This window comes from Lepisma saccharinum, chromosome 1, assembly GCF_977018435.1.
Source record: "Lepisma saccharinum chromosome 1, izLepSacc3.1, whole genome shotgun sequence".
Taxonomy (NCBI): domain Eukaryota; kingdom Metazoa; phylum Arthropoda; class Insecta; order Zygentoma; family Lepismatidae; genus Lepisma; species Lepisma saccharinum.
In genome coordinates, this window is record NC_139229.1 from 111,176,066 (window position 1) to 111,200,863 (window position 24,798).

Sequence of the window (24,798 nt, forward strand, 5' to 3'; positions counted from 1 at the left end):
ATCAAGGGATCCTGGGTCCGATCTCGGGTGGAGACATTACCCAGAAATTCAGATCCCAGTTTAACTTAACTTCAGTCCCGATTAGCCTATCTAAGCATAAAGTGAACTTACAAAACTCTTCTTCCAGAGACGTCTTATTTTCTCTAAATGATTATTTTACTTCAAAAGTTCACATAACAACTTTTTGTAATTCAAAAATAATATAATAGTTATTTTGCATCTAAAATGTACAATTAAGTAAATGGTAGGGTCATAACAAACATTAAGATTTTTCCCACACACCCTCCAGTTCAATCAATAGCAAGTTATTAAAAAATGCAGACTACAATGTTCTTAAAGAACAACTGCATGAAACCCAGCAGCCATTTACAGAAGACTTCAAGCACAGTACAGTGATGGAGACATCATCACAGAAAAACATTCGAATGGTGGAAACTAGTTATCATATACAAACATCCGTTGGTGATAATTCCAGCAGTGGCGTAGCATGGACATTTTGGGTGGGAACGCCAAGTCCGAAGGAAGGGTCTGCCCTTTCTTGCTTAATAATTTACTTATGGTATTAGTCGCCACAGGTATTGTTTATTTGCCTGAAGTCAGCTGGGTTTTCAACATCATCCATGCATGTTTTAGCTAGAAAATTAGATGCCTCACTCTGCCACAAATGTTTTGAACTCTGGTGTTTTATATCATTTTTTATACCTTTCTGCATGACGCAAGTCATTAAAAAAACTGTCTGAATCACAAGTGCCTCTGCACAACAGTAGACGTCATTGTTGTGGATGATCCAACTACTGTTTGATTTGGTTTATTTTATTTCGCTTTTCTACCCCTTTTTGTTAATCGCAAATATGAATATGAGTGATGATATTGAAGAAGGGACACTCACAAAGAACACCCGTGCTCACGCCGGGATTCGAACCAGGGACCTCTGTCGTCTTGGTGCACTGTGCAAAGCACTCTGACACTGAGGTGGGTGGATGATCCAAATATCGTACTCTCTACTGACGTAACAGTGCCGATTAGTAATTCAGACCACTGTTTATTACATCTTGAGAATGCTGATAAGCATTTTAAAATAATTTTGTCCAGAGACAATTCGATGTTAAGAGTTTTCAAATGAATGCTAAACATTTCCATTGACACAATATTAAGCAATTAGATAATAATGAAAAATAATAATAAAAAAATATTAGTTTTGCGGGTTAAGCGGTAGAGCAGCGACAGGCTGAATTTCTACCACGAGACTTCAACTTATTTGACAAAAACTGTGTTTATCTTTTAGTTTCTAATGCACATCGCTGTTTGTACGATAAATTATACAATGCAGTGGCCATTAAGAAGCGGTATATTTGAGATTGGTAAAGTTACGTTAGTCAATATTGCGTATTGTAGCATCACATAACACGAGTGGCACGAGCGCGAAGAACCAGGTAGGAATTCTACCGCTGTCGTCTGCTTCAGAAGGCAGGAAGGGTCACATGAACCAATCACGGTAGACCTCTGCTGCTCGGTACGCTGGCGTACGAGAGAGCATTTACGCGTGTGCTGTACAGATCCAAGCTTTCCCTCCAGAAAGGCAGCAAGGAATATAGAGTCTTTTACGCCGAACCTGCTCGGCGTCCGGGCAGGAAAGGCATTGAAAAAAGATGCTAGAACGAGTGTTGAGAGTGGAGCGTTGCAAGCGGATCGCGAAAAATAGCTATTATAATGGCATGAAGGTCAAACATATATGAAATTAGTCAAGTTTTACTTTATATTCACAACATTTACGCATTTTTTAAATTTTAAATATGGGAACGCCGGGCATACTATAACGCTACGCCACTAAATTCCAGCTATGCTGGTTGCATTCAGTGTTGCCACATGAAGGGAAATTCTAACCAAACTTTAAGGGAAAAGGGAATTTCGATGAAAAATACGAAAATTTCAGGGAAATTTCAAGATATCAGACTGAATAAAACACATTATATTAAGATGTACTTCCACATTCACTTTTTTTTTTTTGCTGTCACTTATTTCCACTTCACTGAGTTGAAGCCTTTATGGGCCTGGCCTAATTATGTAAGATTAAGATTTCAGGATTGTTTAACATTTTTCGTTTATACGAACATGGACCAATGAAAATGCTAGCTACTACTTATTATTTATTATTATTAAACATGATTTCTTAGTTGAAGGGGAAAATTAGTCTAAAAAGGAAATTTTTCCCCTTTGCAAAGGGAAATTGTGCTAAGAGATTGTGGAAACACTGGTTGCATTGTTGCAACCGTCTATGAATTTGAAGAAGAGAGGAATTTTGCTCTGGGGGAAAAGGCCTGGTTTGGTCACCAATAACATGTCCGAACCAAATGAACAGGTATGTGGATACATAAGCGTTTCCTGTGTATATTAAAAAAAATAGTTTCCAGGTACTAGTGAAATGCTGTGCATGGATGTAGAAGAGGATAACATTCAGAAATAACTATGATTTACATGTCAATAAATCAGAGGCGTCGCCTGAAGGGGGTTCACGGAGCACACGAACCCCCAACCAAAAATTGAAAATTTTCAATTTGTTTTCCTTTCTGCAGAATAAAACACTACATTTCAATATACTTATTTTACAAAGCAAGTATTTTCGTTAATAAAGTCTTCACAATGATTAAAATTTTCCCAGACTGTTTACAAGGAAAGCTCCCCAGGTTGGGCAGCGAGAGCCCAGGGCACCTCTGCCACAGTGAACTCCCTCTGCTGTATTCTTCCCGTGTTCTATCCAGCTCGCTTATTTTTAGTTTAGTTTAGCTTCTGACCTTCTGTATTGGGGAAAAGTAAGCAGTAGTTAAGATATAATTCAAGCACTGTTTGCATTGTTATTGTAATTCCTAAGATCTTAGATGTTTTAGCCTAATATCTTTCTTTTCCAATACATTTCACCAAAAATTAGGCTGCAAACCTCAACAACCCCACTGCAAATAGTTGTCGCGTATCCAAAACCTTGCATGGTGAAGGTTTTAAGTTCTTCTAAAACACTGCATCACCAAAATGAGCAGATTTACATTGATAGTTAACCTTTTCAGTCCCAAGGCCATTTTCACAAGTAAGCCTCTGTCCCGAGCCGATTTTGAGCAAAATGCAGAGTTTCAATTAAATGAGTGTAGATCTGAGACTAATTGTCCTAGAGAGATGAGTGATATACCATTGTACGTGGAATGAACCAGAGATTCAGACTATAGGAAATTTATGCAAAATCGGCATATGTGGCGGGGGGGAGGGGCTAAATCAAAATTCCAAAATTTCGGGGGGAAAAAATTTGGTTCTCCCAGCCTCCCCCCAAGAAAAAAGTACATGACAGTGTCGACATGCACATGGAAATGATCGCTGACATGTAAGGAACACAAAAATATTTGCATTATTATCATATGACCAATGTAACTTGAGTTGTACCCCCAAAAGGACACTGATTCAAGCTTCAAAATGCAGCGGTACCTTGAAATGACTGTAGCTCAGAGACTATTTGGCCTGGAGATATGAACGATATACCGTTGTACGCAGAATGAATCACAGATTCAGACGATATATAATTTATGCACATTCGGCATATATATGGAGGGGGAAATCCCCTGAAAATACTTTTTTTTAAATGGGGTTCCCCCCCCCCCCCCCGAAGAAAAAGGATATGAAAAGTTCAAAATGCACATAGAAATTATCGCTGGCATGTAAGAAACAGAAAAATATTTGCATCATTGTCGTATGACCAATGTAACTTGAGTTGTACCCCCAAAAGGAATGGTCGGCACGCCACTGATTCAAGCTTCAAAATGCAGCGGTACCTTGACATTACTATAGCTCAGAAACTAAATGCCCTAGAGATATGAAAGATATACCGTTGTACACAGAATGAATCACAGATTCAGACGATATATAATTTATGCACATTCGGCATACATATGGAGGGGGAAAGGGGGGAAATCCCCTCAAAAATACTTTTCTTAAAAAAATGGTCCCCCCCACCGAAAAAAAATGTCAAAATGCAAATTTGGCGTATATATGGAGGGGGAAGGGAGAAAACCCCCAAAAAGTATTTTAAAAAATTGTCACTTCACCCAAAAAATGTCCTCGCACTTGGGCACAAAACGACATGGACGAAAAGCTAGAACGCAGTGAAAAATGAGCGCCGATTCTTGCAGCTGCTTGAAATTCTATTTTTAGACAATGCAGGGTAACCCCTGTCTCAACTTGTGGACACTTGTGCTAAAAAAACAAAGCTTTCCTTCAGCGTGCTTTGAAATTCCATTCTCACAATGCAGATTCAACAACCAGTCTTCCCCCTCCCCCCACCCCCTGCTTGCGCCCTCACGGAAAACTTTCATTTTGACATCGAATACTGATAAACAAGCTTCCTTCGAATGCAGTTCATAGGCGGGAGTGAAAAGCATTGCTTTAGAACAACAAAGCCGGTCTTCCTTTGTCGGCAAAAATTTTCCCTTGAAAAGAGATGCAAAAGAGAAGTCCCTTTTCCCCTCCATTTTCATGAAAACAAAAAAATGCAAAAAAACATTTCTGTTAAATACATGTGTTAGGAACAATATAAAAAAAAATCGAAATTCTAGACGAAAATAGAAACGCTATAACGTAAAAACTACGACCTTGACACAGCGTCTCGATCGAGACGCTTGGGACCGTGAGGCTTACTTGTGGGTATCTCGATCGAGATGCTTGGGACTTAAAAGGTTAAAATGTGTTCCTTAAACCTTTAGATAATGGACATGAGTCAAAACGAAAGAAGGCTAAGACACTGTTGGCAGAAAATAATATTTATCTTAGTACACATGTAAAACGAGTATGGATAATCAACAATTACACTACTTAGAAAATAAATTATAATTGTTATAAACTCCTACAGATAAGCTTTTAAACAATATTTTCTTAGTATCGCGAATTGCAATTCTCATCATGAAATTTCAGCATTGCCAGAGACTTACAAATGAAATATAGGGAAGCTGCTGTGAAATTACAAATAGCTATTTAAAAAATAATCTCATATTCAACCGTATCATGATTAGGTAAAATGAGAGCGGGGGTTATTTCTTAGGAGCAAGAAAAGGAATTTCCAAAATTAAAATAAAGAGAAGTAATTGTTTATTGGTTTAGTTTACTTTACTTTGCTTATCTGCCACTTTTGGCTAATTGTCAAGATGAGGATGAGTAATGACATGATGATACTGATGAAGTGACATTGACAAAGAACATCCATGCCCTGGCTGAGATTCGAACCCTGGGCCCCTAGCATTGTAGTATACTGTGCTAACCACTCTGCCAAGGAGTTCGGCAAGGAGAAAAGTAAGAAATTTCAATAATTCAAATTTGAAAAATATTGATTGATTGATTGATTTATTGTTTTAAGTCCACTTTATGCACTGGAAGGCTAATCGGGACCGGACATGCAGTTTAAAGTGGGATCCGAACCAAGTTTACAAAATAATTTTTGCAATGTAATTTTTCCATGTTTTTAGAGAGTCTTCATGGGTGCCAGAGGGAGAGAGACACAATAATTGAAGACCAAAATTGGCCAACGCCACAAAAATTCAAACACCGTTTTCCACGTTAAACTGTGAAATGTGCCATGCTTTATAATGTGGTAAACGTGAAATGTGGCTGGTAGCCCTCAAGTAGTTCAACTGCCTTTGTAAAGAGGCCACTAGTGTGCACGTTCTTACAGGCTGATATGCGGAACTATGCGATTTCCCAACACTTTCGCTTTTGGCAGGCACTTACAATGTTTACCACTTTTAGTCCTCAATTCGCAATAAATTAATATTGACCTGTATTTGGTAAATATATTTTCGCTAAGCACTCGGGCAGAGTGTCTACACAATGTGCTACAAATACAAGGTCCCAGGTTCGCATCCTCGATAAAACACGCACTGTTATATTCGTACTTTTATGTTGCTTTTCTACAACATTTGGCAAAGGCACTCGAAGAAAAAATAAATCTTAGCTCCGATTCTTGGCTGAAATTTGTATTTTGTATGCTCGATTAACCAATGTAACTTCAATTATTCACTTCTTTGTGTGAACACCCAAGGATTTACTCCACACAACGCCACTGCAATAAATGCATTCTCTTACTCTGCATCCATAAAAATCCATATTTACTTGATGCACATTATGTCATTGACATAATGTGTGTTTAAAACATTTGTACCAACTCAACAAAGACTAACATTGTACGCTAGGATATTTTCATAAGACTGCATTCAATGAAGAGTTACAAATGTGTAATTTTACTTTCTTTTAGTTGGAGTAAATAAGAGTCCATTTTCAATTTGCAGGCATGACCTCTAAAATTATATTAAATGTACATGTGTGTTTTTCTTGGGGTGTGGACCAACGCTAGATACACTCCCATTTTAAATTTCCCTGATTGAGATTTCATGAATGCTTATTGCCATCCCTTAATCAGAGGACGTGCACGTACCTATGACACACTATAACATGTAGATAACAATATTAGTATTTTTTTTATTTTTTTAAATATGTTTAACAACATACATAGACATTATAACAAATGGAATGGAACTTCTGTACACACCACATTGAATCTGTTAGCTGTGGCATTTCTTCCCTTCTATTCCTTTGCTGCCATTGACCCATTTTTTATCCAACCTTCTTTTCCCCATAAATCTTAATAATCTGGATTTTATATCTTTAAAACCAGTGGAAAGGAAAGAATGAGCGCACAGACCCCCTTCCCTTAAATTTGGTATGCAACGTCCAGTAAATACATAACAAAATGTTGTTTACCACTTTTCTAAGCAAAACAGAAAGCTGCTCCAGTTAAGATCAAAGGGATGTACTTAGAGGTAGGGTTGTTGGAATTTTTAATAGTAGTAATAAAATTAAGACAACATTTTCTTCGAACTAACTGATCCAATTTTAAATGGCAAACCTCTGATACCACCAGCTATCCCGAATATTTGAGCAAACATATCCCACCACTATCTAAATGTATTAGTTTGGTGGGTACGTGGAAGATTATGAACTATTCTAAACAACTTACTCGATGTTGCGCATAGACGTTTGAGGCATTATTGATTCTGCCACCTTTGTAGCATGTCTAAAGTTGCCAGAAAGAGGATGAAATCAATCATCCTGCAAATTGTGTTACAGACTTTACATAAATATTCGTTTTGAGTTTTTAAAGTCCATTTTGTGCACAGATAGGTTAATTGGGTGTGGATCTACTGTTTAAAGTGGGATCCAAACCACTATGTGCCTCCACTGGGTATCGAACCTGGGACCCCTTGATTACAAGGCAATGACATTAATCATTATGCCATCAGGGAGGCTTTATGGAAATACTGAATCAGTATAATTATCGGCAAGTTTACCAACACATTCTCCCAGCTAACCAGTTTCATACCCACTTTGAAGATCCTGATATTTGTTTTCCTGGAACTTTCACACCTTCTTACAGCACCTTGGCATGGATACTCCACATATATGGAACATTCATCTGATCTCGCGTAACACAAGTTAAAAAAGTAGAAGTCCCAGGATAAGATGTTATTCGTAAGGGCATGTGTGAATACCTCCTCATGTTTACAACAGACACGTCAAATTGTGCATTCTGAGCTTCACGACAATCGCTGACCACATCAAAACAAGCACCCACATCATAAGTTCTAACAAGCACAACCAAGCACTTGCTGTTGGACACTTCAGCAAAGGACTTCCTGTGTCGAAACGGTTTACCTGTCCCGAGTGCATCTCTCAGCGTTTGGAACGGCGTTGAAGCATGTGTTTTTTTCTTGTCATTACACAAACACAGCCTGACGTCAACTTTCTCATCGCTGCACTTCTGGTAACTAGCAAACACGCTTGTCCTCTGGTAGCTGATCAGCTGCATTGGTTGTTCACTTTGCATCTGATCACTCTGTTTTAGTGTCACTGAAAATGACTCTCCATGTATTGTCCTATCTAACGATGAGACTTTAAAGTTAATCTTGTACAAGATATTACTTCCCTACAAAAGAAGAGGATAACATTAAGTATATCATAGCATCAACACCCAGTAAACAGTGCTCCTCACACTTCTGTGCAAGTTTGTTTTCACAGAAGAATCCTACATTTGGTTATTGTACTGGTACCAGCTGGAACCATGCCACTTGCCAACTATGTTGGATGGGTGTAACGCCTCAACCCAAGCCCATATACTTATTTAATTAAAATATTTCACAATTACAAGTAAACATGTACCTTGGACACAAAAGATGTTCAAAATGTTTTCTTGTACTCCCACACATTTTTTACATCTTTTGGGAAAGTTCACTTCAAAATCACCTCCTAACACTTCTGCGCGAGTTTGTTTTCACATAAAAATCCTACTTATTTTTTTTTGTTCTAAAGTGCATTTATGTTGCAGCATTATAACAATACGAATAACACGCAATTGATTTGTCACCTTAGCAAACTATACAGAACCGAATATAAACCTTTCTTCAACATGACACCCACTCCTATCAAAGCAAAGCATTCATGGCAGACAGAGAGGTGTCACGTTCCAACAACGTAGATTTCTGATAACATGTTGCTGATCACAGTTAGCTCTTTTGCAGTGTTCCGAAGTGTGTTTATCGAAGAGAAACTTGAGGAAACTGTGGCAAACAGCAGCATGGTTCCAGCTGCTGCAAAGCATATTTTTCGAATGGCACAATAACCAAATGAAGGCACTGTATACAATAAACTTAATCTCTTCGGTCCAATGCAACAAAGTTTTAGATTTCTTTGCCAGATTTTTTTTGTACTGCATTTATTTATTTGAACTTCAGGCTCTTAAAAAATAAATACTGTATTTGACATCTCAGGTAATTCTTGAAATTTACATCACCTAGCCCTATACTGTAACCCTCTGACAATGCATTTCTTGCCAACTATAGCATATGTTGTAATTAATAAATAATGGCTGAAATTCTTTAGCATGCTCAATGATTTGACTGCTGGCTGTGCACAATGCACCATGCCTTGGAGGCACATTGAGGAAGGATGTGGGTCTAGGACCCCACACATTCTCAATCTTGGCCATTTTCAGAGGTGCTGTGTTCAGCACCATGCTCTGGCCACCTTTAACCCCCCCCCCCCCTTCCCTCTCCTCAAGCACCCACTTATTAATAGCTGGGTAAACCCTAGAGCCACTTTATGCAGGTACAAGGCTGGAAAAATTCTGATCTTACATCACCTACCCCAGGAATCGAACCTGGGTCTCCTGCATGGCATCCTACTGACTAGACCACTGCAGCTCCACAATAAGATGTAATGTGTATATACATATAACTTCACTGTGATTATATATGAATCACATCATGTACGTATAATTCCCATAGTCAAATTGTAGGTTTATCAGCAAATGAAATTAGTTCAGGTAATGCATGTATCTGCACCTTGTGATATGATTGAAGCATGAACATCACATAAGGTGTATTAAATGAGATTTTCTATATTTATTCATCGATTTGCATCAGGGATGCATAAATACCTATACCTATCTTTCTAATTACTTAAATTACAATGGTCTAGTTTCATTTAAATAATTATTTCAAGTCCTATCTGTACCAAATATTATTTTATATGGCATTATTATAATTATTTTTTAATGGTTACTTACCTCTGTAAACATTTTTCTTGCATCAGTAATTTCATCCAGAATCATCATTTGGCAGTTTTGGCTATTGTAACTGGATTCCTCTGCATGGCTTGCGATAATCTGATTATTGAGCGTTCCCACAGCAAAATCTGCTAACAAAATAGTCTCAAATGACAACAGAATAGAGACATCTCCCTTCTCACAAATGCACACACTAGAATTGAACATTGGAACATCCTTACACGTTCTTGTAGATGGAATGAAGTCAAATAAGCCAGTCTCCAGCACATATTTCTTAGCAAAATCGTCTTCAATTGAGTTGCTGTTTGTCATGTCTGGAACTTCACCTGTTATGGAACGAGAAACCGTAAGCAGGTGTGTGAGGAAGTAATACACATCAAGCAAAGAAACCAGTCTATCTTGATTGCGTATGAGGTTATGATAGTCTTCCATGTCAATTATTTTTATCACAGCTTTTGGGACGATTATGAACAAAAAAGGATGGTATATTTCATCCTGTGCTTCCGTTGCCATTGAGATGAAATCACCGTAAGTGTTTCCGTGATCTGAGAAAAGAATAGTCACGGCATTCTTGTCCTTGATTGCAAAGTTGAGGTAATTATCAAGCGATGATTCTAAAGTCTTAATTCGAAGACCCGTTTCCTCATGACCTACATTTGTTGAGTAGATGGCTACATATGGCTGGTTTAGGTGGTACATTGTTCTCTGATACAGTTCCAAGTACCGGAACATGTATTCATGGTGATACATACCATTAAAACACACAGCAGGTAGGTCGTGGAATGGATCTCGTTTCCCATTGGCTTTCAGTATTTCACAGCTCGCAAATGTTATGTCCACATCATCAATGAATGCCTCTTGTAATGCAGCATTGAACTTTCTCCACCTAATTTTTGAATCCAAATATGGATCGTGAACGAGAAGATCTTTTGCGAGCCCCCACTCCCACATCCAGCACAGGTCCTCCAGCCACAACGTTCTATAACCAGCGAGAGAGAAGTCTTTTAAAAGTTTTCCAATTGGAAGAGGCCTGTACGGTAAATCATATGTTCCGTGAGGTTTCTCACTTAAATGCACATATCCCGAAAACAGACCTTCCAAATTTTCATATGTTCTGTGGTTTATAGCTTGAACGAACTTGAAACTGAAAACTGGTATGTGTTCAAACTGCCTTAATTTATTTGCAAGTTTAGGTAGCATTCTATGAAAATGTTCATAAGATACAGAGTCAACCATTATTATATTGATATTAGGAGGTTTCTTACCCCCTTTGACTGGTTCACTTTGAGCACTGACTACATTTGGAGGCAAAACCAGCAACTGGATGAGAAATTGTGAATGATCCATTTCAGTCTCATTGTAAATTGCATCATAATTCATTTCAAAATATGCATCATCCGGAGATATGGTCTCTGCTTCTTTAACAAACTGACTTTTAAGTTTACACTTAATGAAGCAGTATCCGTAATGCTTCTTTATGTTATCATCTTTTATCAAATGCCTAATTCCCTCTTCCAACTGAATAAATGAACTAAACTTAATCCATGTAATGGCAGCAACACTTGCATTGAAAACTCCTAACGTGAAGCCTTCTTCACATTTTTCTGGCAAAGAACAACGAACTACATAACCCTGAAAAAAAAAAAGAAGGTTTTCATGAAGTGACAGAACCAGACATGCCTAAACAAATGTTTAAAAAAAGTAAAATACAACATGCTCTTTGTGCTAACAGACTGAAATTTTTGTATTAATGCTCATGACTGAGGGGATCCTGATTTTGTGAGTGTCCCTTTAGTGATTTCACCTAAATGGAATTAAGATGCTTTCATTAACTAGTTTTAAAATCGTATGTTCTCCAATAAATAATACCGAAACTCTAAACTGTGCTAATTGCCTTCTCCAAGCTCCACCATCATTCAATAACACTTCCTGATGCTGGTAAAGAACTTGCAAAAAATTATTAAAGATTCAGAATCATATTCCCCTCCCTTTTTCTTCGAAAATCCTGGGAATTCCACAGTATTCTACAGTCCTGATGTGACCAAAAGTTAGAACTCAAAAATTGAGAAAATTATTGTACGAGGGCTAGTCAAAAAAGAGTGAGAATGAATTTTTTACTTACGAAATACATTACGCAGGGTCCAGGTTGATATGGTATTTTTCGAAGTAGTCCCCTTCGAGTTGTATACACTTGGCCCAATGTGTCTGCCAGACCTGGAAGATGTGCTGGAACCTGTCTTTTGACATCGTATTCAGAACTGCCTCCGCCTTCTTCAGAACGGCTTTTGTTGAGTCGAAACGCTTGCCCTGCAGCTCAGATTTCAGACAAGGAAAAAAAAGTCACATGGAGCAAGATCCAGACTGTATGGAAGGTGCAGGACACATTCAATGTTTTGTCAAGCCAGATATTGGGCAACAACGTTGGAAACTTGAGGCATTTATTATCCTGGTGTAGGTGCCAACCAAATGAATGCAGCTGAGGGAGTTTTTGATGGATGTGTTCAGCCAAGGTCTTCAAAACTGTAATGTAATACTGCCCAGTAACCGTGGTATGCAGGGGCACTTTATGTTGGTAGACCATTCCACAGTAGTCGAAGAAGGAAATCACCATTACCTTATCTGCCGACGGAACAGCTTTGGCATCGGAAAACTGGGTGATTTCCAGACAGTGCTTGCCTGTTTGCTTTCGGGATCATAGTGGTGAAGCCAACTTTCGTCACCAGTTATGATGGAATTCAGGTAGGCCTCGCCACGTTCCGCTACCAGACGCTGAAGCTCCCGACACACCTCCACTCTCACCTTCTTCTGTTCAGGCGTTAGCAATCTCGGCACCCATCTTGCACATACGCGTCTCATGTGCAAGCGATCCATTTTCTGTATGCGACTTCTGACCATTCATGTTTTGTTTGTGCAGTGTTGCCAGATGCATGCGCATATGTGCTTGCAATTTTATCTGCCGATTCCACGAGACACGTTCTTCTCGTGCAAATTTGTTTCACCACTGCATGTTCACTATGTGATATATAAAAAAAATCATTCTCACTCTTTTTTCACTAGAACTTGTAGAATTAACATTTTTTTTATCCCATTTTCATTGAAAAATAGTAAATCGCCTAATGTGGTATATCTAAGAGCGTTCTTATTTTGATTAAAAGAAGCAAGTAATAGCCTACTTGAACCTTGAACCTACTGAACTATACCTATGTATATTCATAGTTATATTAAATCAGAAGTCCTTACAGGTTGCCCAATACACTAATTTTAATAACAATATTAAATTTTTGGGGTGCACCCTTCAGTGTATATGGGTAAAATCCAGTTACCTAAAATCCTTACTTGAGAGTTAAAAAAGAGGTGTTAAAATTACCTTGAGAAATGTAGAAAATGTAAGTTGTAAAGGGACCTGCACAGGTCATACACAATACATTAAAAAATAAGGAAACAAAAAGCTTCATCAAAGAGCTTGAGAAAAACCCGCTCTTCTCACAAGGCTAAAACACTAAAATAAGGTTAACATTTTTATTAAAATACTCTCATCTTCTCCCAACATGGATTACAAAGTGCTGGGAAGATTTCGGCACATGGATGGTCCAGTCCTTGCAGCATATGATGATGTGTCTCATTTTTACATTTTAAATTCAGACTTTTTAGGTTTTATTATGAATACTATAATTTGTTAAACTTAATATGTAGTGTCTCTTGGAAAGAAGAAATGTTAAAGATTACAATTACATTTCCAAATTAATTAATGAAAAACTAGATGTACACTTCTGTTCACAAAAAAAGGCACACTCGTTTGAGTTGAAGTCCAGCTTTGTGGCCGGAAGTAAAGCCGAAGTAAGTGTTCAGAAAGCAGCAGTGTTGCTTACTATCAATCAATTTAAACATATGCAGGGAATTTTGTACCTCTCAGAATCAAAGAAAGGCCTAACGTAAAGATTGCAGCGTAAATATTAATTAACTGGAATTTCCACGTCTACAATCAAAGTAATGTAAATGTGAAATATTCCTGAAATTTATTTAAAAAAGAAATGAATTTTTGATGTTTGTGATGAAGTAGTTATCACAATTCGTTAGAATGCGAGGGCCCGGGTTCGAATTTGGCCTGAGCTTGGGTGTTTTTCATCGTCGCGAGTAGCTGAAAATGGAAGAAAAACAACACTAAATAACGAAAAGAAAAAAACGCAATAAAAATAAGCGAGACAGAAATAGTGCTGCTGTAATTCCTGAAAATGAATGCAAAAGAAATCTTTCGGAAATAGTGTTATCCTAGTCCAGGGGTAGGCTTGAAGAATAAATAAACCCCTTCCCCATACAATTTGGCAAACAGATTCACAAAGTTAGCACTGAATATGTGATGGGGAAAATAATAGAAATCCTAAAGGAAGAAGAGTTTATGTCACAGCCAGGGGGCACATGAGAAGAGCCCCCCCCCCCCCACATCAGTCATCCAGGCTATTAAAAATAAGTCAATGGTTGTCCTCTCATTTAACTTTAACAGTAAATGGAATTTTTGTAAAATAAAAATTGTCGGGCTTTACTTGTTTTACACATGCACATTGGTTTTGTAATGGAGAACAAAAATAGAATTGTGACTCTCTTAAAATTCTTACCGAATGAATGAATGTCTCTGTAGATTCCAGAATAATGACTCTTCATTTTGAAATAAATAGTTTAAAATAAAAAAAAATGGTGTGCTGTTGGTTAATGAGATTCGTCGTCAGATAGCAGAATCCGCTATATTGACGGAAACTAGAGAACGGTTATCATTCAGGAGCTGTAAAATATGTATTTTGGATAATTAGCTGTTTGAATTATTCTTCTTATATTATACTTCTGCTTTCAAGGTGCAATTTGAGCGAAACATCTGAATCCGGACTGCAATCTAATATTAATAGCAATACAAACATTGCAGTATAGAGAGATGTTGTTTCCATTCACATTATACTAAGCAGGTAACGTCTGGGGTTACTTATGGTATGAATTGGTTTTAAGTAAATTCGACATTACATTCCATGGTACGTTTGTCTCCTTGTTACGAACTATCTGAATAAAAGCTTCCTCTTGTCTGTTGGCTTTCACAGGAGCTGCTTTCGACTGCCAAGGTCAAGTATTCGCCGTGTTCGAGTAAGGTAAGCACCAGTGACATAGTCAAGTGAACCTGTCAATCCAGCTGTCTCTTCTGTGCGACGGAGAAGCAGAAGCAATTTATTTTGCTTTGATATAAATTAACAAACTGCAAGGGTCGGGTGTTCGAACCCTATCAGGATCAGAATTTTTTCTTCTCTTTATTTACGCGGTAATTTCTTATTGGCATGCAAACAATAACAAAGTTTCAAGCTGCAATTGATGTGACGAGAATAAAATACATTATGTAACACCCATTTGGTAAGAAAAAATATTTTGAGACACGGGGATTCGAACCTAGGATTTCAGCTTACAAAGCTGGCCTTTAAATGACATGGCCACAAGCCACGGTGATTTATCCATAAGATTGCATCCTTTCCTGTCCAGCTCGAAATTTTGATGTCGCTTCTCGCTAATTACATTAATATGAAAGCAAAACGCTTCATCAGATAGGGTTCATATGCTGTACACATTGCTGATAAAATACAAGTGAAGCTTGTGCATGAAAATTAATGAAGACTTTGGAAAATCATGCTTTTGTGGAAGGTTAGTGTTTGCAATGTTCTGCTATGTGACGACAAATCTCATTAACCAATGGCACATAATTTTTTTTATTTTAAACTATTTATTTCAAAATGAAGAGTCATTATTCTGGAATCTATGGAGACATTCATTCATTCGGTAAGAATTTTAAGAGAGTCACAATTCTATTTTTGTTCTCCATTACAAAACCAACGTGCATGTGTAAAACAAGTAAAGCCCGACAATTTTTATTTTACAAAAATTCCATTTACTGTTAAAGTTAAATGAGAGGACAACCATTGACTTATTTTTAATAGCCTGGATGACTGATGTGGGGGGGGGGCTCTTCTCATGTGCCCCCTGGCTGTGACATAAACTCTTCTTCCTTTAGGATTTCTATTATTTTCCCCATCACATATTCAGTGCTAACTTTGTGAATCTGTTTGCCAAATTGTATGGGGAAGGGGTTTATTTATTCTTCAAGCCTACCCCTGGACTAGGATAACACTATTTCCGAAAGATTTCTTTTGCATTCATTTTCAGGAATTGCAGCAGTACTATTTCTCTCTCGCTTATTCTTACTGTGTTTTTTCTATTCATTATTTAGTGTTGCTTTTCTTCCATTTTCAGCTACTTGCGACGATGAAGAACACCCAAGCTCAGGCCAAATTCGAACCCGGGCCCTCGCATTCTAACGAATTGTGATAACTCCTTCGTCACGAACATCAAAAATGCGTTTCTTTTTAAAATAAATTTCAGGAATATTTCACATTTACATTACTTTGATTGTAAACGTGGAAATTCCAGTTAATGAATATTTACGCTGTAATCTTTCCGTTAGCCCTCTTCTTTGAGTTTGAGACACACAAAATTCTCTGCATATGGTTAAATTGATTGATAGTAAGCAACACTGCTGCTTTTCGAACACTTACTTCGGCTGTACTTCCAACCACGAAGTTGGATTTCAACTCAAACGAGTGTGCCACTTTTTGTGAACAGAAGTGTACCATATTTATTATCTAAAATTACACTAAAGACACGTCATTATGTATTCCGAAACAACTGCTCTGCAATTTCAGTCATTTCTTATTTTTGACATAATAGGTATTTTAATTTTCTTATATCCCAATACGCAGTGGCATCTTGTGACCTCAAATTTGGCTGGGGCTTATTTTTTTAAAGAATTTAAAATATAACTACATTTCACATGAATTACAAAATATAGGTATTTTTCTTCTAGACTACAAAACTGGACTTATTTTTTTAAAGAATTTAAAATATAACGACATTTCACATGAATTCCTAAAAACACGGTATTTATCATCTTCTAAACTTCAAAACTGGACTTTTCTTAAGCAGGTTTTAATACGTTTCAATGTGCTGAAACTTTGTTCAGATTCAGCTGTTCCCACTGGAGTTGTTAAAATTATGTTTGTCATTTTTACTGTTTCTGAAAAGGTATCCTCCAAATTATTTTCAATGAAAAATGAATGCAATGTACTAATAGAGTTTATGTTTTTAATCTCTTCACTACAATAAAGAACATGAAGTTCACTCTTGTTTTACCTCTTCTATGAAGGGATAATATTTGTCACAATTCTTACACAAATTATCCAGAAAATCAGACTTCATCCAGGGTCAACTAAATTGAAACACTCCAAATGTTCAGTTGTACCAAATCTGTCTTCGGCTTGATGAATAATTATATCGCAACAATCAATAGCACATGCTGTTTTGTTAACACTGCTTTTTCTTTTCTTCGAGATGTTACGCAGAACAGAACTATCACCTGAAGAGTTGGCCAATTCATTCCTAATATCACTGATGTCAGCAACAAATTTACGAAGATGTTCCTTTATGTGTACCATATTAATTTTCTTCCGCAAAATATTGTAAAATATTTCGACCAAGGGCATTATCCTGTTAAAGATATCCAAGAAAAAAATGAATTCCTCATCTTCACGGAAATGTATTAGTCCAGTTGCTTCCCTAATTGACACAGAATCCCACGAGCCATCCTGTTTAATAATTTCCAAACTCTATCAGAGCTTCCTTGCACTGGAAAACAGAAGACACTACCCTACTCTGAAAATTCTATCTTGTTTGGCACGTTCACGGTAACCGTCGATGACATACCTCCTGCAGTAAATCTGTTCTCTTACTAGATGAAGAGAAGAACGAAGAAATGCAGATAGCTGTTATGGTAGAGCATACTTGTTGCATTATGAGATTGAGTTGGTGTGCATAGCAATGCACAAAATAAGCACACGGATAAACATCTGTTACAAGTTTCTGGACTCCAAGCCATACCCCTCGGAATGCAGATCCACCATCATACGTTTGAACAACTAATTTAGTTTGTACTGCTCTAATGCATCTAATATACATTGTGATATCCCTGATGCAGATCTGTCAGTCTTTCACGAAACCATGAAAATGATCTACTACTTGTGAACACTGAACAAAACGAATCACAATAACCAATTGTGTCTTATTGGAAATGTCGCTGGTTTCATCCGCTTTTACAGACACAAACATAGCTTTGTTTACATCCTCCTGGAGGTGCCTGGTACATACAGTCTAACAACTCATTTTGTATCATGGCTGATGTGTATTTATTTACTTTAGATTCCTCTAAATGTTTATGTAAACCCTCTAAATGTTCATGTAAACTGTTATGTAGCTTAGCAATTTCATTTACTAAATCTAGGAAGATGCCTCTGTTTAAAGATTCTTCTCTTTCATTATGTCCTCATACAGCAAGTTCATGTTGACCACAGAATTTTAAGCCATCAATAATTCTATTTAATATATGCCTGTTTTTCCAGACTAATTCATTGTGTCTTGTAATTGACAGCCTATATCCTTCATCAATTTGTGTTCAAACATCAACCTTTCCAAACAAACTCAATTTTAACGAGTTTCCAATGTGAGAAGAACTAGTTTCATGTGACTTAATTCTTTCAGAAAGATGTTTGAGATCACTTATATCATGAACTGACCATGAAGCATCACCACCAAATAAAGGGCAATTAAAACAAAAGAGAGTTTTCTTGATCTCGCTAGCTGTCAACCACTGTTTACTGTTGTACCAGTCTGGATTGAAAGAGCATGATTGTGATTTGTGATTTTGTATTATTGTAACACTCGGATGGTCAGGACCAAATTGTTTAACAAGTTTTTCCTGGTCACTCAACGCCTGAAATGGCGTTGCCAACAAGAAATCCATTTTGTTTATTGCGAATAAAAGCTACCACAACACTACAGTACAAAACGGGAGATCGAATGCGACACGACGGAAATAGCCCCGAATCAACACTCAAACCCATTGGACTCCCCCCTTCTCCATCTGCTAACACGTGACCTTCACTGTAGCGTAGGCCACGCCTCCTTTGCGACAAACCCTGGAGACCGATAATTGACATCAATGCCGCTAGGAGCGCTGTCGTATCCATTGCAGCAGACGATGAACTTACGTGGGTAAAAATCGCCTTTTGGAAGATTGTGTGATAGTTATGCATTATGGTGATTGATAATTATGTCAACACATCCATTTTTCTGTAGGGGCTAAGCCCCGGAAGCCCCAAGGGACAAGATGCCACTGCCAATACGGTCATAATCCACTTAAGCCTAGTAACCTTTTATTATGATAATAACATGTGTAATTTTACTTTTCATGTGTTTTTAACATATGTTACATTGTACTTTTTAAATTTGTATTTTTTTTATTTAAACGAAATTGGTCTTCTCACTATATTTTATCACGTAGTACTCATTATAATTTTTATTTCTTATTTGTAATATTGTGTATATATTATATATCATCACAAACTGCTGTATTAGGCATGTACGCTGTTTTTCAGCAGTTAAATCAAATACTTAAATCAATAAATAAATAAACGTGTGAGATGGCTGTGACTAAACTTTTTAAATTAACTTTTAAAACCAATTCCTACCTGAAGTAGTTTGCATATTTCCCAGTGTTCTTTCGTATGGCACTCCGGAACTGATTTATTAGCAAACAAGTCAGAAGTCACTTTGCGTAAAACTGTTGATTGTTTTTTGAGTTTGCACACTTTGTTGTCCAATGGCACATCATCATTTCTTAGGTCATTCTTATGTCCCATGCCACTGTCTGGTCTCTGGCCCAAATTCCAAGTTTTCACTGCAAGTAGTGGAAGACTTGTGGGAAACGAAACAGTGAAGACCATATCGAAAATTTGCATAACTAAGTAACCTACAAGCAGCAAAATCAACAACATCTTCAGACGTCGTTTCTTCCGCTCTAAGAACACCATTGCGTTGCTTCAACATTTCACCAGAAAATTGTGTTTATTTGGAAGACTGCACCTAGAAAATAAACAAAGAATTCTCTTGTGTATAATTGTGTACAGTGCATGTTGTGAATGAATCATGCAAAACATTTAGAAATCATAGAAATTAAGCTATCATCCTGATAGTGAAAATTTATGTACACAGGTAGGTAATAGTTCCAAATGTTCAATGATTTACGTCATTCACCACAAAAGACACAGTAAGTAATCATTTGACTGATGAAGTACATATGTGTATAAACATAAATTGAAATCAAGCGTTGTTAAAAATCCATGTGTGCCATGATTAGTTCAGAATTAAATAATCAGAACTTGGGCCAATACATGCCTCTGAAGTGCATACCCAACTTAGAAAATATATAATTTGATATGGACATATTAGGGCAAAAAGGTGGGTGATCAGCACTTAAAAGCCTAACTGGTTCCATTTCTGCATCATGAGATGAACTTGTGACAGGAAGTATAATCTTGCAAAAGCAATATCCCCTTCACCAATTACCCATGAATGGTTTTATTCTGATGTTAATATGAGATTAGTTACTCTACTGTCACCAAATTTGACAAATATACATAAAAACCAGTAAAATTATGATATTTGCACAGTGTGTATGAACATATATTCCATTTAGTAAATGTCTGCTATATTGGAGACACATTTCTATCGGATATTTTCAGTTTAAAATAGTTCGTACTTACCAATTGTGTATTGCGGAACATAGTTGAAAGTGCCATTATGATTTTTTACACGAAAATAACTTCGATTTTTCACATTACAAGTAATTCCTTTGGGTCCTTTCTTCCGTTGCGGAACATACAATATGGCACGCACAGCTGTGGATCATTTCACGTCGTGCTTGTGTTTTGTCAATTTGGAGTGGGTATGCAGTGTTTCAACCGAAAAATACCTACTTTCGTGTTCATTATGTCATCACAAAACTTTGACAGATAGCCCCAAAAACCATTCATGATAGCCCCACAAACCATTCATGGATAGCCCCACGGACCATTTCCAGCAAGGTTAGGTTAGGTTAGGTACGCATAGTTAAAAAAATAAAATTCTCGTAAAAAAAAAGGTATGTTTGGAAACACTGGCGAGACCGCATGACTTTCGACACTTGCGCCATCTGCAGGTACATAATGGAAACAATGGCATAATGTTGTCGCTTTGCACAAAATGCACGTTTATTATATCAAAAGTGCTAATTTTTTGTTGTGCAGCATTCTACGGTGAGAAAATACCTCCATGAACTTTCAAAATGCTACAGAAACTCATTTCCGTATAACAGACATTTACCTTCCATTTTAGACCAGAAGCTTACAGAGGATGGATGCTCTCTTATTTGGCATTGATAAAATCATTTGCTCAATACTAGGGATGGCCACAAAATCTGGATGACAAATCCCCAGATTTCAATGTCTGATATCTGGATTACTAGGCCTACTTACTATAAGTTATTCTGGTAAGAGCTACCAAATAAAAGTTTAGTAATATCCTTGCACAAACTACCCACACTGAAATAAAAACAAAGTGATAAACCCTTATAAACGCTTTTGGGGTGCATGCTTGGTAACACTTCCGTATAGTGGAAACGGATTTCTTCATTTTTACAGAAGAAACTACTTACGGAAATCACTTTCTGTATCATCGTTGAAGTTCCTCAATGTGTTTTCTTTCGCCGTTATTGCCTTTTTGTTGCAAAATATTTTATTTTTCGAAAATTCAAACTATGCTTGCCTACCCTAACCGGAAATGGTTTGTGGGGCTACCGTCGATGGTTTGTGGGGCTAACGCCAATGGTTTGTGAGGCTAATGAGGTATTAGTATAATTTCAAATCCGGCCACAAAATTAGGTATTTTTTGGTGAAGAAGGTTGGAAACACTGCATACACACTCCGAAATCGACAAAACACTGCCACAACGCACGATGAACCAGTACGCTATCGCCACATTGTGTATTACAGAACCGGAAAAAGGAAGAACAGTGAGTACATGTAAATTTAAAAAATAGACATTATTTTTGTTAGAAATTCATTATTACACCTAAAGAAATGTTCCGCAATGTAGAATTGTACGTTAGCAATGTAAAAAAGTGCAAAAGAAATGATTTCTAGGTGTTTCCACTATACGGAAGTAGTGCCGCATGCTTTTTAAAGTAAATTCTATGCAGGGTTCTTGGACACACAAAACCATGTTTATCTGTCCTGTTACTCCGGCATGCTTAGAGAGGATGAGATGTGGAAGACCGTTGTCAGGTCAAGTGATGAACATATTTTTTTCTCCATTTTTCCCCCCCACGTCCTATTCCTTGTTGCCACCACAGAGATGTGTTTTAGGCAAGAAATGTACACATTTGAAAAATATGCAGATAAACAAACAGATTGCAAAACGGAGTTGTTGATAATCCATACGGTAGAAGTATGGACATGAATAAAGAGATGTGGAGAGTCTGTAAAATGGATAGACTATAAAATTATTCAGATATCTGGATAAGTTTTATCTTCATTTGGCCATACTTGGTCGATCATACACAGAATTGCATTACACAGTTAAAGAAAGAATTTTCGAAATTGGGTTGTGTACCTCATACACATACACACAACGCACTGAACAGCTTTACAAAATCTAAAATTCCTGGTCTTTGTAACATACCGTCCATTGAGAACGTAAATACTCTATGTCCATTGAGAACGTAAATATTCTATCTCCAAATTGTAAATAAACAGATATTTAGGCTATGGCCTATTTAGGATGCAATTGTTTCATCTCTGCTATCGTCTGATGTCTACATACAACCAATATTGATATGTATTGTTGAGTGTGTTTCTTTTTTAATCAACAAAATTTGGAAGCAGCTACGAGAATACAAACCTAACAGCCAATGAAACCTTATGACAATTTCCCTCAACCAACCACAAGTGCCATCCGAGTCTGAGATAAGCAACTTCCATTCTAAACTCAGTCATTTGTTGGAGCTACTTAGAAGTACTAGTCGACTTTGGTTCTTACTTTTGTTTGTTAACAGACAAAATTAGTGGAATCAAAGTAGTTGATTGATTGAACTTATTTATTTTACTTTCCTACTGAATGACAAATTTAAAATGAAATTGTTTCATCTCCATTACAGAACAACTACCTAATCTCATCTCTAAAATGCATTGTTATATCTGGTAGATAGAACACTAGCACTCTCAAATCAAAGTTAGTATTGCGTGCCATTGTTCTATTTAAAATTTCAATAATTAATTACAGCACAAATATTTAACCAACCAACTACATCTTTTTAGAGAGGCTTCAATATATATCAGCCTTTGCAATGATACAATTTCCAACGCAATGGTGAGAAAGGTCCAATAAATATATCATGTCAAACTTCAAAGGTCTCTCCAGAGAAAATGAAAAATGGACATAGAACATTTACATTCACAGTGGACGATACAGAAGGCATTGAACTCTATCTCTTTGATGCAGAGATTCAATAATCAGACATAACAGTGGAGTACCTTCAATCTACATTTACAAACTGGCTTTCACTTTTCATTTTTTTTATTGTAAATTCCCCTCTAACACTAAATGTATAATAATACAATTATTGGAAAACTAAATAGATACTTACACTTTGTTTGTATACCTTGGAAAGCAGCTGCAGAACGGAAATGCTATTAGTTCTTCACCAGAGATACATGGGACAAAGCAAGATAACTGACATAAATATATAATTTGAGTGAAGAATGAAACAAAAAATTACAAACCTAAACACTAGTTAAAGTTATTTAACCAAATATACATTAGTTTAATGCAAAATAACGAAATATTATTGCTATTAACTTTGGAGTAACCCAGAAATGGATAAATCGTACCAAGATTCAGTAGTGCACTCGCGTTACAAGTGTTGTAATAATCCCCTTTATACAGCACTTTTTTTCAGGGTGTAATTCGACATTACTAGGTTGCTTTCAAGGAAAACTTTCTACCACTAGTGCAATTTAAACATTTCTAATTAATTTTAAAAACGTTAAAACGAGTGCATGAAAATTGCGTTGTATAAATTACACGGTGATGCCAGTGGCGTGCCCGGATTTTCGAAAGCGGGAGATCACGTATCCTTTTTTTTCTTTCTTTAGTAAAAAGCCCTCATTTTGCCAACGTTTGCCACCAACCCCCTTTGGGCACGCTACTGAGTACTTATAGTGCCGCCATGACTACCATGCGAGAGACCCGGTTTTGATCCCCGGCGGGGGAGAACGGGAATTTTTTCCACCTGTTGAAGGGGCTCTGGCGCCCACCCAGCGTCGTACAAAGTGGGTACGTGGAGGAAAATCTGGGGGGTTAAAGGCGGCCAGGGGCGTGGTACTGATCACATCACCTCCACTTTCGGCCGAGTTACATTGTGTTGATTTGGATAAGTATATTGAAAATTATATTTGAAATTGGATTTAATTGTAAGGGCGTGATCAAGAAAGTGTGGCGCTCTAACTCCACATACTTCACTTTTTTTTACCGAGTACTTATCTGTGGTACTACTAAATTCGTTGACTGTACTATACGTACCAATGGCAGTAATAAGGTCCATGGGCGTCGGGAGAGGGGGGTCGAACCAAGTCGTTGCCCCCTTCCCGGTTCAAGTCAGAAAGCTTGTTGTTTTTATTAATAATAACATAAATAAAGTTTAATTAGTATTCGAACAGAATACCGAATAAACATGTGTTAAATGGAAAACATAGTGTAAAATACTGGAACTAGTTTATGATTTTAAATATTCTAAAATTTAAACCAAAGAATAAATGGTTTCACAATTTTCAAAATTCCAAAAATGAGTTTATGTGAGAGGTCACACAACATAAAGTGTATGACTAAAATTTTTCCCTAAATTTTAAAGCTTTTTCTAAAACGAGGTGTGTAAAAGTTAACAACAAAATTGAATATCTATGTATTTCTGTACACTAATTGTATGAAATGTAAATAAAATAATAATAAAACAGCCCTATGCTGGATATTCACTTATGTGGTGGATCGAGTAAAAATGTCTGCCCAAGAATATCTAATAATAATTATAAGTGATATAAAATTAGTTTATTTATATTATCATAAAAATCATAATTAACATAATAATTATTTTTATTGTTATTGTTTCCACTATTCAAATTTTATCAATGCTACTACTTTCCAAA

At 36.8% G+C, this 24,798-nt stretch overlaps 1 protein-coding gene across 2 annotated transcripts; it reads right to left on the reverse strand.

Annotated features, from left to right (window-relative positions):
* Positions 1-5,018: 5,018 nt before the first annotated feature.
* On the reverse strand, positions 5,019-23,323 carry LOC145999240 (uncharacterized). Of its 2 annotated transcripts, none has more exons than XM_083136178.1 (4): positions 23,244-23,323; positions 19,252-19,645; positions 9,647-11,278; positions 5,019-8,008 (listed from the first exon to the last, which is right to left on the reverse strand). In XM_083136178.1, exons 2-4 carry the CDS (start codon positions 19,591-19,593, stop codon positions 7,454-7,456), a joined length of 2,529 nt encoding a protein of 842 aa, XP_082992304.1. In that variant the 5' UTR covers positions 19,594-19,645; positions 23,244-23,323; the 3' UTR covers positions 5,019-7,453. The 2 variants fall into 2 exon arrangements, with proteins under 2 accessions (XP_082992304.1, XP_082992309.1); XM_083136183.1 differs by lacking the exon at positions 23,244-23,323 and adding an exon at positions 22,898-22,922.
* Between the last annotated feature and the right edge of the window lie 1,475 nt (positions 23,324-24,798).